Below are 13,982 nucleotides of genomic sequence, written 5' to 3' on the forward strand. Positions count from 1 at the left end.
TATAGTTTAGTTTCCACCGTGCAGAGTTTAAACAGAGTCAAGCAGCTTCATTGGTCAATTCCACTCAACCCCTATACGTGATTGGTTAACTCTGTTTAAACACAGCACGGTGGAAACTAGGCTCATTCTAGCAATGCATATGGCTTAGTTTCCACCGTGCAGAGTTGAAATAGAGTTAACCAATCAAGTTAGCTTATTCCGCTCAAATCTCGTTTTTAATTGGTTAACTCTAGTTCAGCCCTACACGGTCGAATATATGCAATATTATTCCGGTTATTTAATCTAATCTAAAGGAATTGATCAATCTCAAATATTCGTAAGAAGTCATCTGTGATTTGTCATTTCCATTAGATCTGTACTGACTAAATTGAAATAACACCGCCGTGTAAACGTAGTCATGAATGTTGCTTACCGCATCCGTGAAAATTGTATATTATTTTAAGGAATAAATGATAAATACATCAGGATTAAACTAAATCGAGCGAACATGCCAGTATTTCAGGAATCATGTGCGGAAGTAAATACAAATACATTATAATCTTTATAATACAAAGTTTAAGTTTATACTTACAATATTTATGTGTATTTACAATTTTTAGCAGATTCAAGCTCAAACAGTAATAATAATTCATCCTGGATCTATGAATCTTCGTATGGGTCGAGCATCAGACCTGAATCCTTATACTCTACTAAATGCTGTAGCAAGAAGAAGATTACCTGGAGGTATAGAATATAAGGATAATTTTCTTCCACCACAAGTGGCACGTGTAAGTATTTTTATGTCCACAATTATTACAACATAAATTAAATGTATAACTCAAATTATGAAATATTTTACAGACAAAGGAGTTAACCCAGGCAATGGAAGAATCTAGACTTCAAGTGTCTCATACTCTTCAGTCCTGTTTACAGTCTGATGGTCGAAGAAGATATGCAACTCCTCCACAACAAATTGCAGCATTTAATCGTAGATCTAATCCAGAAATTCAATCACCTTCCAGTGGAGACTGGCTGAAAACAGATGAAGATGTCATTGTGGGAGATGATATATTGTCTTTAAATCCTGAAGAGAATTTAAATATACATTTTCCTTATAGAAGAGGAGAATTAAATGTGCATACAGGTCCAGGAGGAAGTCTCAGAGCTGTTTTGGCAGACTTGAAAACTATTTGGGAATATGTCCTGACAAAAAAAATGGATATTCCTCTTAGAGATTTAAGGCATTATCGTGCAGTTCTAATTATACCAGATATTTACAATAGACAATATTTGAAAGAACTAACAACTTTAATGTTGTGCGATATAGGATTTGGAGGATGCTTCCTTTTACAGGTGTGATTCAGTTTTCTAACATGAATAACATAATTCCACAATTGATATTCATACAAATCCTTAATTTAAGGATCATGTTGCCGCTACATTTGGAGCAGGCTTAGGGTATGCTTGCGTAGTTGATGTTGGTGATCAAAAAACGTCAGTTTCTTGTGTAGAAGATGGAATATCACATAGGAACACACGCGTGCGTATGGATTATGGTGGCGGTGATATTACTCAAACATTTTTTTGGCTACTTCAGAAATGTGCCTTCCCATACAAAAATTGTGACCCTTCCAACAGATTAGATGCATTACTTTTGAATCAATTGAAAAAAGACTTTTGCCATGTTGATTTAAATGTTTGTGGGTCTCAAGAAAAAACGTTTGTTGTAAGAAAGCCTAAAGAACATACTGAGAAGTATACTATTCAGGTATTACATTATTTTAGTAAGGAATAAGTAATTAGATATATTATTTATGTGAATGACAGATATATATATGGTAGGTCGGTGATGAGTGTTTAGTCGCACCCTTAAGCCTTTTCCAACCGGAATTATTTAAAGTAACGGGGACGCACAATGTTCACATTCAGAAACGATCTATGGGTGATCCAGAGGATCCTCACGATGAAAATTATTTACGAGAAACCAGTGTAAGTTAACGTAGAACGAATACTATGTGTTCTTAATTATTAATATTGTTGAGTGCGTTGCCATAAAACATACATTTATTATAGCGGAGAGGAATGAAAGAAAACTTGGAACAAACTTTAGAGATGCAAGAAGAAGTAGCAACGCCAGCTGTTGCAGGTGAAGAAGAAGTTGTTGTGGATGCAGTAGATTCTGCACCTATCACTCTGTCTAATCGTGATCTTGATGCACCGCGAGATTTTATTGTTGGGCCCCAACAATTATTAGGTCTGGATCATGCAGTATTACAAAGCATCGATCGCTGCCGTAAGTTTAATAATCATATTGTACAAAATGTTTATAACACTTCTAAAAGTATACTCCGTATGAATTAATTATCATAACAGCAACTGACGACTTGAAGAGAAAAATGTACAGCTGTGTCTTAGTTGTTGGTTCAGGAATGAAGTTTCAAGGTATTGGCATGTGGCTCCATAATAGAATATCTCTACAGATTCCGTATATGTACAGAGCTGGTGAGTAGCTTAATGTTACTTCTTTGTTTTATGTAATTTATAATCCAATTTATTAAGTGGATTCCTTTCCTTTTTTGATAGAACAATTAGATATTATAACACAACCTAAAGAAATGGATCCAGGAATGACAGCATGGAAGGGTGCTGCAATTCTAAGCTGCTTGGAATCTGCTCAAGAATTATGGATTGGCCGACAAGAGTGGGAACGCATTGGCGTTCGGGTGTTGAGAGAAAGAGCACCTTTTATGTGGTGATTTATGAAATTCATAATTAACTTAGTAGAATATAGGACCATGAGATACATGTCTCTAAACATGTTTGACATTTAATTAATAGCAATTCATCGACTCGGACAAACCCTCTCTGCGGTAAAAATATTGTATGCACAAGAATATACAATCAATTTAGTACTTTGATTTTCTAATTTCATAACCTTTTTTTTATTTAGTATTATACGTTAGAAGATAAAGTGAGTTTATATACAGTTAATGCTACAGTAAATCAGTTAGCCTAATTTTACTTTTGTCGTTTCGGTGATATACTGCTATATCTGCTTCAACAAGAAACTTGGCATATTGTAATGTTTCAGGAAATATGTTAATGTAAAGATCATCACCACCTCTAGTATAAGCTGCTGCTAGACACTGAAACAGATTTGAAGATATTGAAAAAATTTTATGAATATATTTGAATTTACTGTATATGTATAACATTACTTACCGCTAACATTTCCAGAAATTCCTCATTGTCTGGGAAAATAGTATTCACAACTGTGTGCTGTAAAAGCAATATTGTACAACTATTTTATTGTACAACAACAATTTATTAAAGTAATTAATTTTAGTTTCTATTCTCACCAAGTCTTTTTTTACAAGTTTAAGTAAATTATTAGTGACCCTGACTTCTTCCTCGTAGGTTTTACTAGCAACATTCTCCATTGCAAGTAAATATGCTTCTTTCATGTTTTGTAATCCTATTTTTTTGCTTTCTAAACTGAAACAATTTTTATGAAGAACTCTTGTTACGGTTTTATTTCTAATTCTAGATTATTATGGGCATTATATATTGAATACTTACTAAGATATATTTTTTTTAATATCCTTTAGATGCTCTGTCATAGCATGCATGCGTTCTTGTAAGTGCTGAATTTCATCATCCATTTTTCTCATTAAATCTGCATATAAATCTGGAGTATTTGGTATTGGATAATCTTTGGGTACATCCAGTTGAATGCGTTTCAACAGACTTTCAATGAGAATTTGTTGTTTCTTTGCAATTACCTCATTTGTGGTTGTTTCTCTCAAAGTAATGACCTCATTATTTGATACTGCATCTAATAATCCTTCAATTTCTTGTTCACGTTCCTTTTTGATATCATTAATCATATCGTATGCATCTTCTAACGTGAACTCTACACTCTCTTGCACTGGAATCGGGTTATTATATTGTGCAGTCATTTCTCCTGATTATTACTTCAATATTTGACTATAAAAGTATAATTTAAAAGAAGAGTATATAATATACACTTTTTAAAAAATTAATTTTTATTCCATTCATTCATTAACACGGTAATTTTACACAGTCTGTAACAATTAAATAGATTCAATCTATCAATATCTCACATAGTAGTGCCAGAGATGAGTAGGGAGATTGCCAATGAGCCTGTTTTTGGTCAGGATGACGTCAGCCGAAGACATACCTATTGGAAACAAGAAACAAGCCACCCGGAAATAAAAGCGAGGGAAGAAAACTCAGAGGTCGTAAGTGCCTACGTTTCTCTTGACACCTCGTTCTGATTGGTCAACTTTGACCTGCTCCCATTTAAAAACTATGACTTTCCAGACAAAAGGAAGGTCATTTTCATGATCAGTGGTGCCTCCCGAACACCGCAATACCCCGTTGGTCAGGTAATTTTGGAACACCCTGTAGATATAGAGGCGTGTATACATATGTATATACTCACCATTGTATACTCATCGCTCTGAAAGTTTTCTAAGGTATTCTTAAAAGCACCTGCAACTATGAAAAACAAGTAAGACCCTCATAAACATTCTAAAACGTTACATGTGGTGCAAAAGAGAATATGCACAATTAATACGGTCAAACGATTGGATCTGATGTTTATAATAATTGCAAGTACCTGAAATAAAATAAATGCATAATTATGTATAGTATAAAGTTATTTATTGAATGAGATAAGTAAAAAGAAAAAAATAGTTAAACAATGAAACAGATTCCTCGATATAAGATTGGGAAAAACCAGAAGGGAAAATCCATACAAAATATAAATATTATAAAATAGAAAAAAGGGAAAAACCAGAATGGAAAACCCAGACAAACTATAAATATTATAAACTTGAAAAAAGGTAAAACCAGAACAAAAAATATCATAAACAAAAGAGGAAGCAGTAAGATAAAGGAAAAGAAGTAGCTACATGTAAAGTATTTCAGGCTGCTGTCTGGCTGGAAAAAGTTTCGGTGTTGACTCGAGCGTTGATTGTTGGCGAAAGTATGAAGCTCTGACAGGGGCTTCATGGCTGCAGTATTTGGGGGTTCCTTTGGAAAGGGTGCCAGACACGTCACAAAATTTTCAAGAAATTTTTTTTTATTATATTGTGCGTGTCAGTACTTCGACCCCATTACCTTTCTTATCATGTTGCTTTTATAGTAAAGAGAATTCCATCAGTTTTCATTTCCGCTCTAAAAATTTTGTTTGTTATAAGTACTGGTAGCTAAATATTGACATTTACATACAAAAATGCAATTTTTGAAGCTCGAGATAATTAAAAGTAAAACGTGCGATTTTCATTGAAGATTACAATTATATATCTGTGAATTGCTATAGATCTGGTGATTTCTATATTTAAATGACGTAATTATGCGAATTGGGTGGAAAAAAGAAAGCTACAAGTGAGACTCGAACCAGCGACCCCGCGCTCGCTAAGCTCGAGCGTTACCGGGTGCGTTAAACGGCCTGCTTAAATATTCTGACACATTTCATGCACATACGGACTCACAAAACTTTAAAGTCGACTTTCTTGAGAATTTTTGAATATGACATAGAACTGCTTTGGGAAATTACTATTCGAATTCTCAACTTCACGTACCATGAGTAAAAAAGATTACAAAATTCCGATTGTCGGAGTCTCTCCTTGTAAGAAATATTCTAATATTCCGTTACGTTTGCAATATTAGTCTTTGCGACAGTCTATGCTAACTATTAAAAAAATAATATAATGCGTAAAGATTGTAGAAAGTTTCGGTACTAAGCTGAAAAAGTTATATTTAATTTGTTATTCACAATTTAATTGTCTAAACGACTAACGAGTGACTGACTAGTGATACGAATCTCGTATTAGGCGTTAAAGGTTCTTACATTGAAAAGCATCAAATATAATCTTATCAACCAAGGTTCGTCGTTTAAACAATTAAATTGTTAATAACAAATAAAATACAACTTTTTCAGCTTGATACCAACATTTTCTGAAAACTGTAAGTACCATTACTTTTTAAATAGCTACCTCGTGGACGGCTAACAAGACAGTGGCGTAAAGAATATATATATGTAGCGAGTCGAGCCAAGCGTCTAGGCTGGCTTAGCTCTTCGCCAGCAAACTTGGCTACACACATATAATATATATGTATGTGTGTAGTTCTTACCAACAGTACTATGCTACGGGCCCCACAAATCGCTCACGTTACTGAGATCTACGGCGAGGAACAGCTAGCGGCATCTGTTGGATTCTCAAGATAGTAAAATACGGGCAGAATCTAATTTGCCGTTTTTTGCGTTTGTTAAACAATTATTGACAAAATTATTAGATCAGCCCGCTTTGTATCGCCCATAGCAAGGCGGCCCATCTCGATTTAAGTGTGATGAGTGTCCTGATTCGTAGAAAAATGGGATTTAGTGAACGGTCGTAATGGCGGCGCCCATGATGTTTTGACAGGTCAGAAATGCACGATTTCTTTATGTACATTTTTCTTACAATTGAGACATTTTTCGCACCTAAATTGAGAAGAGCCGCCAGCCATATCGCATAACGAAGCGGGCTTATCAAAGATTTTGTTAAATCATTTAGAAATGAAGGAGAATAACGAAAAATACGTTTTCTCGCTTGTGACGTCATGCAATATATATAGCTAAACAGCAGCTTTAATTTAATAAAGGTTAAGAGCGATTGCTGTGATCTTAACATTATTTATGTACACTATATTCAATGTAGAATTCCTCATAGACTGAAAACTGGAGATCGTATATTCTCTTACATTCAATGCAGGCTGCACCCTTGAAGGAAAGTGAGAATAAAACATCATTTACCTCAACGTATGTTGCATTCTATATAAAATATTTACGAGAAGAGTGTTTATATACATGCCGAAGAAATGTATGCACTATCTGCAATTCAGAGGGTGCATTTACTGTGGGTGGATCTGTATATAATAACCTGCCGAAACATACTATTAGCACCATTACCGTACCTAATTTCTTTCCCTAACAAAATATTGTTAACGTTTGTGCAAAAAGCATGAATCTGCAACAAAACTGTAAACTTCTTGAATTTCAGTTTTGCTACAGAAGCATGTTCAGCACAAGTTAACCAATTGAGTTCTTCCTTATCCTCATCTTGAAGAAGGATGTGTAACTCTTGAAACTATCCTAGTTCTGGCTTTCTTAGCAGGTGGACCACTTGTCGATGGTTCGACAAGTGATGCAGAAGAAGCGGCCGAAGGTTTATCACATTGTTCATGGGCTGCTACATTCGCACTTGTAGCAGCACTCACATCGCTCGCATTCACATTATCAGTACCACTCGAGGATACTGCACATTGTTCATCTGTTACTACAGTCGCACTTGTAGTAACATTTTTATCGACATCAGCCGATAGACGCAATGATGGTACTATATTTTTCCTTAGTCTTGCCTTCGTAGTACGAGGTATATAGTCTTTCAAGGAAAAATGTAATTTACACACATGATAATTTTTATTTAAAATCGATGAATCGATGTCCCACAACATGGGGTTGCGTACTGCTTCTACCCAGGCCTTTGATAACTCCAAGTCTTTTGGGAAGCAATGAGATCCGACTTGTAGGCACACCGAAGTACAACCAGGAACAACACATCTTGAAGAGGATAAGTCTTTCTTCAAAGGTGGCATTATGAAGCTCTAAAATATAAAAGTAGAAGAAAAATAAGAGAAAACAAAACAGAATAGACAAATAATTATATAAAAATAAGAAAGTATGAAATAAGGTTAGCCTGGAAAGATGAGTCGCGTAGCTTTCGTCTAGTTTTCGTAATTGTTGATAATCGTCGTCCAAAAAAGTTCCACTACGTAAATAGTCTGGATGTTGAACACAATCATGCTCAAAGACAAAACTCTGCACTGTAATTGCGATGAGCACGATTCAAAATTCACCAGCGTAAATTTGTAGATACAAATCCGTCGCCGAATCGGAAGACAGTGACGCGTATGTACAATAAACTTTTCTCCAAGATGGCGACTGCGCATACGCACGTCATCGCTGCACCATCTGATCGGGAGGTTACATTATTATTCTATGTTTCACTATAGCCCATTGGAGTGTCAATCCCCTGATCTTGCCTACAAATCATGAGAACAAATGGCTGCTTTCCCACATTTGAGATTTGAACGAGCTTAACCAATCACATGCAAGTTTCAGAAAAGAATAAGTGAACGTGACTGGTTAATTCTGTTTAAATTTTTTATGTAGATACGTGGCAATACAAATTTGTTCATATAATTCTATTTGTTTTACAGGGAATAAGTCCGTAAGAAAAGAATATTAATTTTATTAAAAGAATGGTCGGAAACTAGCATTAAGTCCCGTCTTAAGAAGATATAATCTGTTTTTGGGAAGATAATATAATAACATCAAAACATATATTGTTAAGCATTGTTGAGGGGATATAGTAAAAGGTAAGAAAGTAAAAATTTTGATATGTTTTGCACTAAAATTAGTTATTCTTTCTTCTCTTCGCTTTTGTCTTGTGACATACAATAAACATTCTTTTTTCATCAATTAAGAGACTCGGTCGAATTTTGTGCAAACAGGCAACCGATTGTATGTATGTACATACACATGCCCGTCTAATCTGTGCCACGCGGTTCTGATATGTCTAAAAAGGTAAATCCTACTCTCGGGGTGGTTACCAGTGATTTCACATAATGGTCAGAAACTCAAATGTACCACACCATTTAAATGAAATTTCTTTAGTGGTTATTCTCCTGAAATGCCGATGTATCGCAAATATTGTACTCTGCCATATTCTTGCATATCTCGATTGAGAAGTCGGTAACCGAATTTATTATACCAATAACTTATATGTTGTAACCTTATTCGTACGATGCGGTTCTGCGAATAGTGCCAGAAAGGCGGGTTCGAGCCAGAATCAACTGTTAGGAATTTAGGGAAGATATCAGGCGGAACAAATAAAAGTGAGACTTTGTTTTATAAATTATAAAAGAAAAGTATATTGTCCTACAACGGAATACAAAAAGGATTAGTGCAGATCCAGCCTAAAGAATGCTGGATGTTAGTAAGCGAAGGATAGATATAAACGTAAGTGGAAAGTAGCAATTATTATAGATGGTACATAGAGAAGATTAGTGATCGGAAAGTCAATTGTATTAATACGATGATTACATGCGGTTTACCTACACGATATGTCTTTCGGGAACGGGAATAATAGGTTCTTCTATTCTCGTGTGATTTTATTTTGACTCTTGTTGTGATTGTATAAATGAAATACGGAATCGTGTCTGAAAGCAGCCTCCGACTGGCGGAGTTTGATTACAGAGTTGACTCGTTGAAATATAAGCGTCGTGCTGCTGAGCAGTTTTCCACTAGGGAACTCGTGATCACAGGTAGACGTGGTCCTTTCTAAAACAATGTCGGTATCTCAGCGAGGTAAGAAAAGTCTCATTCGCAGAGTAGCCAGTTGTGCACGTCTTTAAATGAATTTAGGTTGGCATATATAGCGAAAGCTACACAATGATCAAACTTGTTAAAGTGACGCCCCAACTGAAATGTAGAGATTGATTCTATCTGGCAGAAGAGACGGTTTGCTCGATTACAAGAGTAGAAGTACCTTTAGAAATTAAGGTCAAGTGGGACGGTTTGCCCGCTTGCCCGAGACGGTTTGCTCGATTACAAGAGTAGAAGTACCTTTAGAAATTAAGGTCAAGTGGGACGGTTTGCCCGCTTGCCCGAGACGGTTTGCTCGTTGCTTTACTAAAGGTAAGCTTGCTAGCTCAGGTGATAGAATGCTCGAATTGGCTCGAATCGCGAAATGTCGTCGTTTATATATCCATCAGCGGTGGTCCAAGGGGTCTGAGAGGTACGGAAGAATTGGGCGTCGCGATGCCTACGAATTGTTATTACTTGATGTTTAAGGTTATTCGGATTAGCGGGATCTTATTACTACCGTGAAGCGAATATCCTCGGATGTATTGATTACAATGTATAGAATTAAAGATAGTGAAAACCTGACAATAAGAATACCATGGCATTAATTTGACCTGCGTGAAGTTGGCCGGCCAACTTTTATTTTGTAAACGTTTCAATCGTTTGAGTCTTCTAAAAAGATTTGATAGTTAATAGTTTTTTCAGAAAATCAAAATCAAAATTTGGTGTGAAGTTGGAACGCACTTTTTCGTTTTTAACCGAATTTAACTCTTCCGGGGCTCATTCTATGCAGAATCCAGTTAAGTAATACAGAATGCAGTTAAAAATTATCCAATAAAAACGTTTGACAGTCCACCGTTTGATAGAAATATGAAAAAAATCATATGGGAATCGGGGATCTCAATCGATACGATACAATCGATTCCTCAATCGGTGTATACATTGAATTAGACAATATAGTAAACTTTTTCTACTTCCAATCGTTTGATAGAAACGTTTTTACAAGCGTTTGATAGTCAATAGTTCCAATATTTGCTAATAGTATTCTAAGACTATATGTTTGTTATTAGGCTTTTACCGTCGTTATTTTTGACGAGTTTTTGCTAATATGGTCTTTATAGAAAGTTGACATCGATTTTGAGTTTGAAGACTGGAATAATGAACGCAAATTTATATCAAGTAATGCGTGGACGTCACAAAATTTATACATATGTATACGGTACAAAAAATATAGTATTCGAAGTTACATTTATTTGCGTTCGAAAAGCTACATGTCAGGCGAATCACCAGGATAATTACCACTTTAACAGTATGTGGTACAAGTATAAACGTATCTTAAAGAGTATTAAGTTAAATAATCAGGTCAATAATTTGTTTAGAACAATTTGCTAGCTTATTTTGAGCGTGGAGATCGGTAATACTTTCCGACATTGTTCTCAAAACATTAAGAGCCGTTTCCGATTGTCGGACGGCACGAATTAGTTCGTTCCGATCATCCGGATCGGAGGTTGCTGCTAAGAGTGTTCCAAGACCAACTAGAGCTCTGAACACAGCTTCGGGTTCATTTAAAAGCGGAAGTAACGTAAAAAGTACGTTTAGCGCTCTCGTTCTACCTGGGGTATCGTCGTGTTTGTTCAAGGCGACAATCAAATTTAAGAGATATGTGGATATAGCAACCTAGGAAGATGCAAAATGCGTCAGCAGGAAAAATATTCATATTATTATTAGGAAATCGTTGATCAAATTTATTCCACGGTACCTGATTATTTTTACTTCCAAGAGATGACAGATTGAGAACAGCTTTCAAAAGCTCGTCCCTGTGTTTTAAGCCAAGTTTCTCTCCCTTTTCATGGCAGAACATATTGGCCAGTAAACGAAAGGTAAGCATCTGATTGGATGGTAATGCATTGTTCTTTATGTGACGCTTCGCTACTTCTAATAATTCTGCGGTACATAATTGACTGTTCGCTTCCCCATGTAAAACAGCTAATCGTGCCACGTCCAAAGCAGGAAATACCATTTCGTTTGGCCAATTCAAAAGAACTCGTAGAAGTTCAACTGCCTCAGTCCTTAATTGATCCGAAATATGACTTTCTGAGGCAAGCTTAACAATCAATTCAAGCTTGTCTTCAGGTATTCGGTGAATGCTGTCGCCACATTTTTTATTCAGTTCCCGTAGTTTTTCTGGACAGAATGATAGTAATAATAGTAAAGATTAGTGATTATTTGCCAAGTTTTCTTTGGAAGTCAATTCTTGAAATATATGTACTAGTATAAATCAGTTACTTACCAAGAATAGCAGGATGATTGGCTTGTTCTAGTTTTAAATAGTTTACATGAGGAATATAAGATTGTGAGACTGATGTTTTAGATGTACTAGTAGCAGGGAGCTTAGGATGCGGTTGTGCCACACTGTTATTTGATGTCGATGCTCCAGGAACATATCTACTGCCACCAGTAAACGGATCTGCATATTGTGAATTGGTATTCACAACTGGTGCAGACTGTGAATTCTTGACTATAAAGCTAGCAACCTGGTACAGAAAAATGCTCAGGTTACTTTTCTTTTGTTTTTAATTCTTCCGATTGTCAGTTTGATTAGTTTAATGATCAGACGGTATATACCTGATCTAAAAATAATTGACTGAGACCATTATCGTGAATAAATTTCTGTGCAACATGCCATGGGTCTTCACCGATGTTATACGGTAGTTTTAATGGTGGAACTCCATCTTGTATATCGACCGAGAATACAAAATCGTACTCAATTCCATTGTATAACTGCTTTCCGGAAGTAGCTGCACTGCCACCAGAGGCTCCCATCACGTCTCCTATCCGTTCCCACTTCTGTAAGCTTTGTGACCAACTATAAGCTCTAACTACATCGCCTTCTCTCACCATCTTAGTCTGGCCATCTTTTTGTCCAGGTTGTGACAATACTTTAGAATCTGGCAATCTGACACAAAAAATCATATCCTATATATTAAATATAAGTAGATAATGTCTGAATTTGAAGATGATCTTCAACATATGAAGCAGTATAAAACGTTTATTCACTTATTATCAAGTACTTACTCACTGATTTTAATCCCTCCTAGTTCAAGTTGTGCATTGGCCATAGTTTGTGCAACTGCTTCTTCAAAATGTTGCATCGTTGGTGTATCAGCATATCGTTCAGGATTCGCTGAAAATATTCTGATTTGTCCGTCAGAAGCACCAGTTACTATGTCGCCGTTAGGAAGCAAATCCACACACCACACTGATTGTGTTGGTAGCATTATAGTTTGATCTATTTCTCCATTGTACCAAACTCTTACTGTATGATCCTCGCCTCCGGTTACAGAAAGAGTGCCATTTGCTCTAGATACTATGCTATATATATAATTCTCATGTCCACAGTACGTTCCTAAACAAACTCCTTGTGTGGCACTCCAATGGCGTATAGTTGCATCATTGGCACAAGTGAGAAATTCATCATTCTTAATGATAGATATATCTCGAACACAATCTGTATGTCCAGATAATTCGTGAAGCATTACACTCTCCCTGGACCATACCATAACAAGCTTATCTGCTGAACCAGTTACTATAGCACTGTTTGGTAGATCTGCCACACACCAAACTGCAGCAGTATGACCTACTATAGTTGCCAATGGTTTATCCAAATTTTTAATATGCCACAATTTAGCTGTTAAATCCCAAGAACTGGACAAAAAAGTTCCTTCTACACTCCCTGTCCTTAAGTTACATACAGTATTTTCATGAGCTTTTATTTTGTGGATAGGTTCTGTTTCACCAGGTATGTAGATACAAATATTGTTATCATTACTTCCAGTTATTATAAAGCCTTTTGCATACTGTTCTGAAGGATTTATCACACATACGGAACTAACAAATTTAACATGACCTTTTAGAATGGAATCTTCAGAATATCCAGATCCATTCCTGTACAAATTAAAGATTTCAACTTTAATTGTAAATCGTCAATCGGCAATAGTTTGATTAAACATTTAATGAAATTGATAGGTTACGTACCCGGTTGGTTTCCATACCCGAGCAGTGTTATCCCGGGATGCGGATACTATGGACCCATCCTTACAAGTTGCCAATGCTCGTACATCAGAAGTATGTCCGACGAGGATACAGCTCAATTTGTACGGCGCTTTAGCCATAATATTTGATTCAAGTAATACACCAAATATAGAAAAGTTTACAAATCGTGAAAGGCGCACCGTTACTAGCCGTAATTAACCGTAATGCAGAGTCACAGGCGCCATTGAAATTTTCACGTTTAGAAATATGTATTCCTGCGCCACCTTCGACTATTATAGCTCGTGTCCTCTGCTGGCAGCGTTATAAAATGTGTATGAACGATCGTACAATCATGACATTTACAACAATTTTCTTTGGCCCTCTTTATGTAATAGAATTCGTAAAGTAAAGACAGGCATTATACAAAATTGTAATAATAAGGAATTCCATATAAAGTATATCCACATAATAATATTTTCTACTAATTTGAAATTATACCCTAGAGCAATTAACGTGAAAGAATTTTGGCGCGGGT

General features: G+C 35.9%; 4 protein-coding genes and 1 long non-coding RNA gene across 8 annotated transcripts; 1 reads left to right on the forward strand and 4 right to left on the reverse strand.

Annotated features, from left to right (window-relative positions):
* The first annotated feature begins 300 nt into the window (after window positions 1-300).
* Window positions 301-2,891, forward strand: LOC107270498 (actin-related protein 8). Of its 2 annotated transcripts, none has more exons than XM_025088005.1 (8): window positions 301-509; window positions 603-767; window positions 841-1,332; window positions 1,403-1,747; window positions 1,822-1,968; window positions 2,053-2,272; window positions 2,353-2,481; window positions 2,563-2,891. In XM_025088005.1, exons 2-8 carry the CDS (start codon window positions 642-644, stop codon window positions 2,733-2,735), a joined length of 1,632 nt encoding a protein of 543 aa, XP_024943773.1. In that variant the 5' UTR covers window positions 301-509; window positions 603-641; the 3' UTR covers window positions 2,736-2,891. The 2 variants fall into 2 exon arrangements, with proteins under 2 accessions (XP_024943773.1, XP_015601047.1); XM_015745561.2 differs by having other exon boundaries at window positions 302-517; window positions 600-767.
* Window positions 2,892-2,897: 6 nt separating this feature from the next.
* Window positions 2,898-4,174, reverse strand: LOC107270503. 2 transcript variants are annotated; one of them, XM_025088043.1, is made up of 5 exons: window positions 4,104-4,161; window positions 3,559-3,966; window positions 3,339-3,474; window positions 3,202-3,258; window positions 2,951-3,125 (listed from the first exon to the last, which is right to left on the reverse strand). In XM_025088043.1, exons 2-5 carry the CDS (start codon window positions 3,936-3,938, stop codon window positions 2,973-2,975), a joined length of 726 nt encoding a protein of 241 aa, XP_024943811.1. In that variant the 5' UTR covers window positions 3,939-3,966; window positions 4,104-4,161; the 3' UTR covers window positions 2,951-2,972. The 2 variants fall into 2 exon arrangements, with proteins under 2 accessions (XP_015601061.1, XP_024943811.1); XM_015745575.2 differs by having other exon boundaries at window positions 2,898-3,125; window positions 3,559-4,174.
* A 501-nt stretch (window positions 4,175-4,675) lies between these two features.
* Window positions 4,676-6,003, reverse strand: LOC112494828. Its single transcript, XR_003060688.1, has 3 exons — window positions 5,988-6,003; window positions 5,125-5,181; window positions 4,676-5,037 (listed from the first exon to the last, which is right to left on the reverse strand). It is a non-coding gene; the product is annotated as an uncharacterized LOC112494828 (long non-coding RNA).
* A 340-nt stretch (window positions 6,004-6,343) lies between these two features.
* On the reverse strand, window positions 6,344-8,004 carry LOC107270510. 2 transcript variants are annotated; one of them, XM_015745588.2, is made up of 2 exons: window positions 7,286-8,004; window positions 6,344-7,207 (listed from the first exon to the last, which is right to left on the reverse strand). In XM_015745588.2, exons 1-2 carry the CDS (start codon window positions 7,642-7,644, stop codon window positions 7,105-7,107), a joined length of 462 nt encoding a protein of 153 aa, XP_015601074.1. In that variant the 5' UTR covers window positions 7,645-8,004; the 3' UTR covers window positions 6,344-7,104. The 2 variants fall into 2 exon arrangements, with proteins under 2 accessions (XP_015601074.1, XP_024943903.1); XM_025088135.1 differs by having other exon boundaries at window positions 6,344-8,003.
* Window positions 8,005-10,646: 2,642 nt separating this feature from the next.
* On the reverse strand, window positions 10,647-13,927 carry LOC107270561 (phospholipase A-2-activating protein). The gene is made up of 6 exons (XM_015745675.2): window positions 13,451-13,927; window positions 12,491-13,360; window positions 12,041-12,371; window positions 11,706-11,949; window positions 11,175-11,599; window positions 10,647-11,092 (listed from the first exon to the last, which is right to left on the reverse strand). The coding sequence occupies exons 1-6, from the start codon at window positions 13,585-13,587 to the stop codon at window positions 10,766-10,768; spliced, it is 2,334 nt and encodes a 777-aa protein (XP_015601161.1). The 5' UTR covers window positions 13,588-13,927; the 3' UTR covers window positions 10,647-10,765.
* Window positions 13,928-13,982: the final 55 nt, after the last annotated feature.

Source organism: Cephus cinctus, unplaced genomic scaffold, assembly GCF_000341935.2.
Source record: "Cephus cinctus unplaced genomic scaffold, Ccin1 Ccin1_scaffold0080, whole genome shotgun sequence".
NCBI classification, from domain to species: domain Eukaryota; kingdom Metazoa; phylum Arthropoda; class Insecta; order Hymenoptera; family Cephidae; genus Cephus; species Cephus cinctus.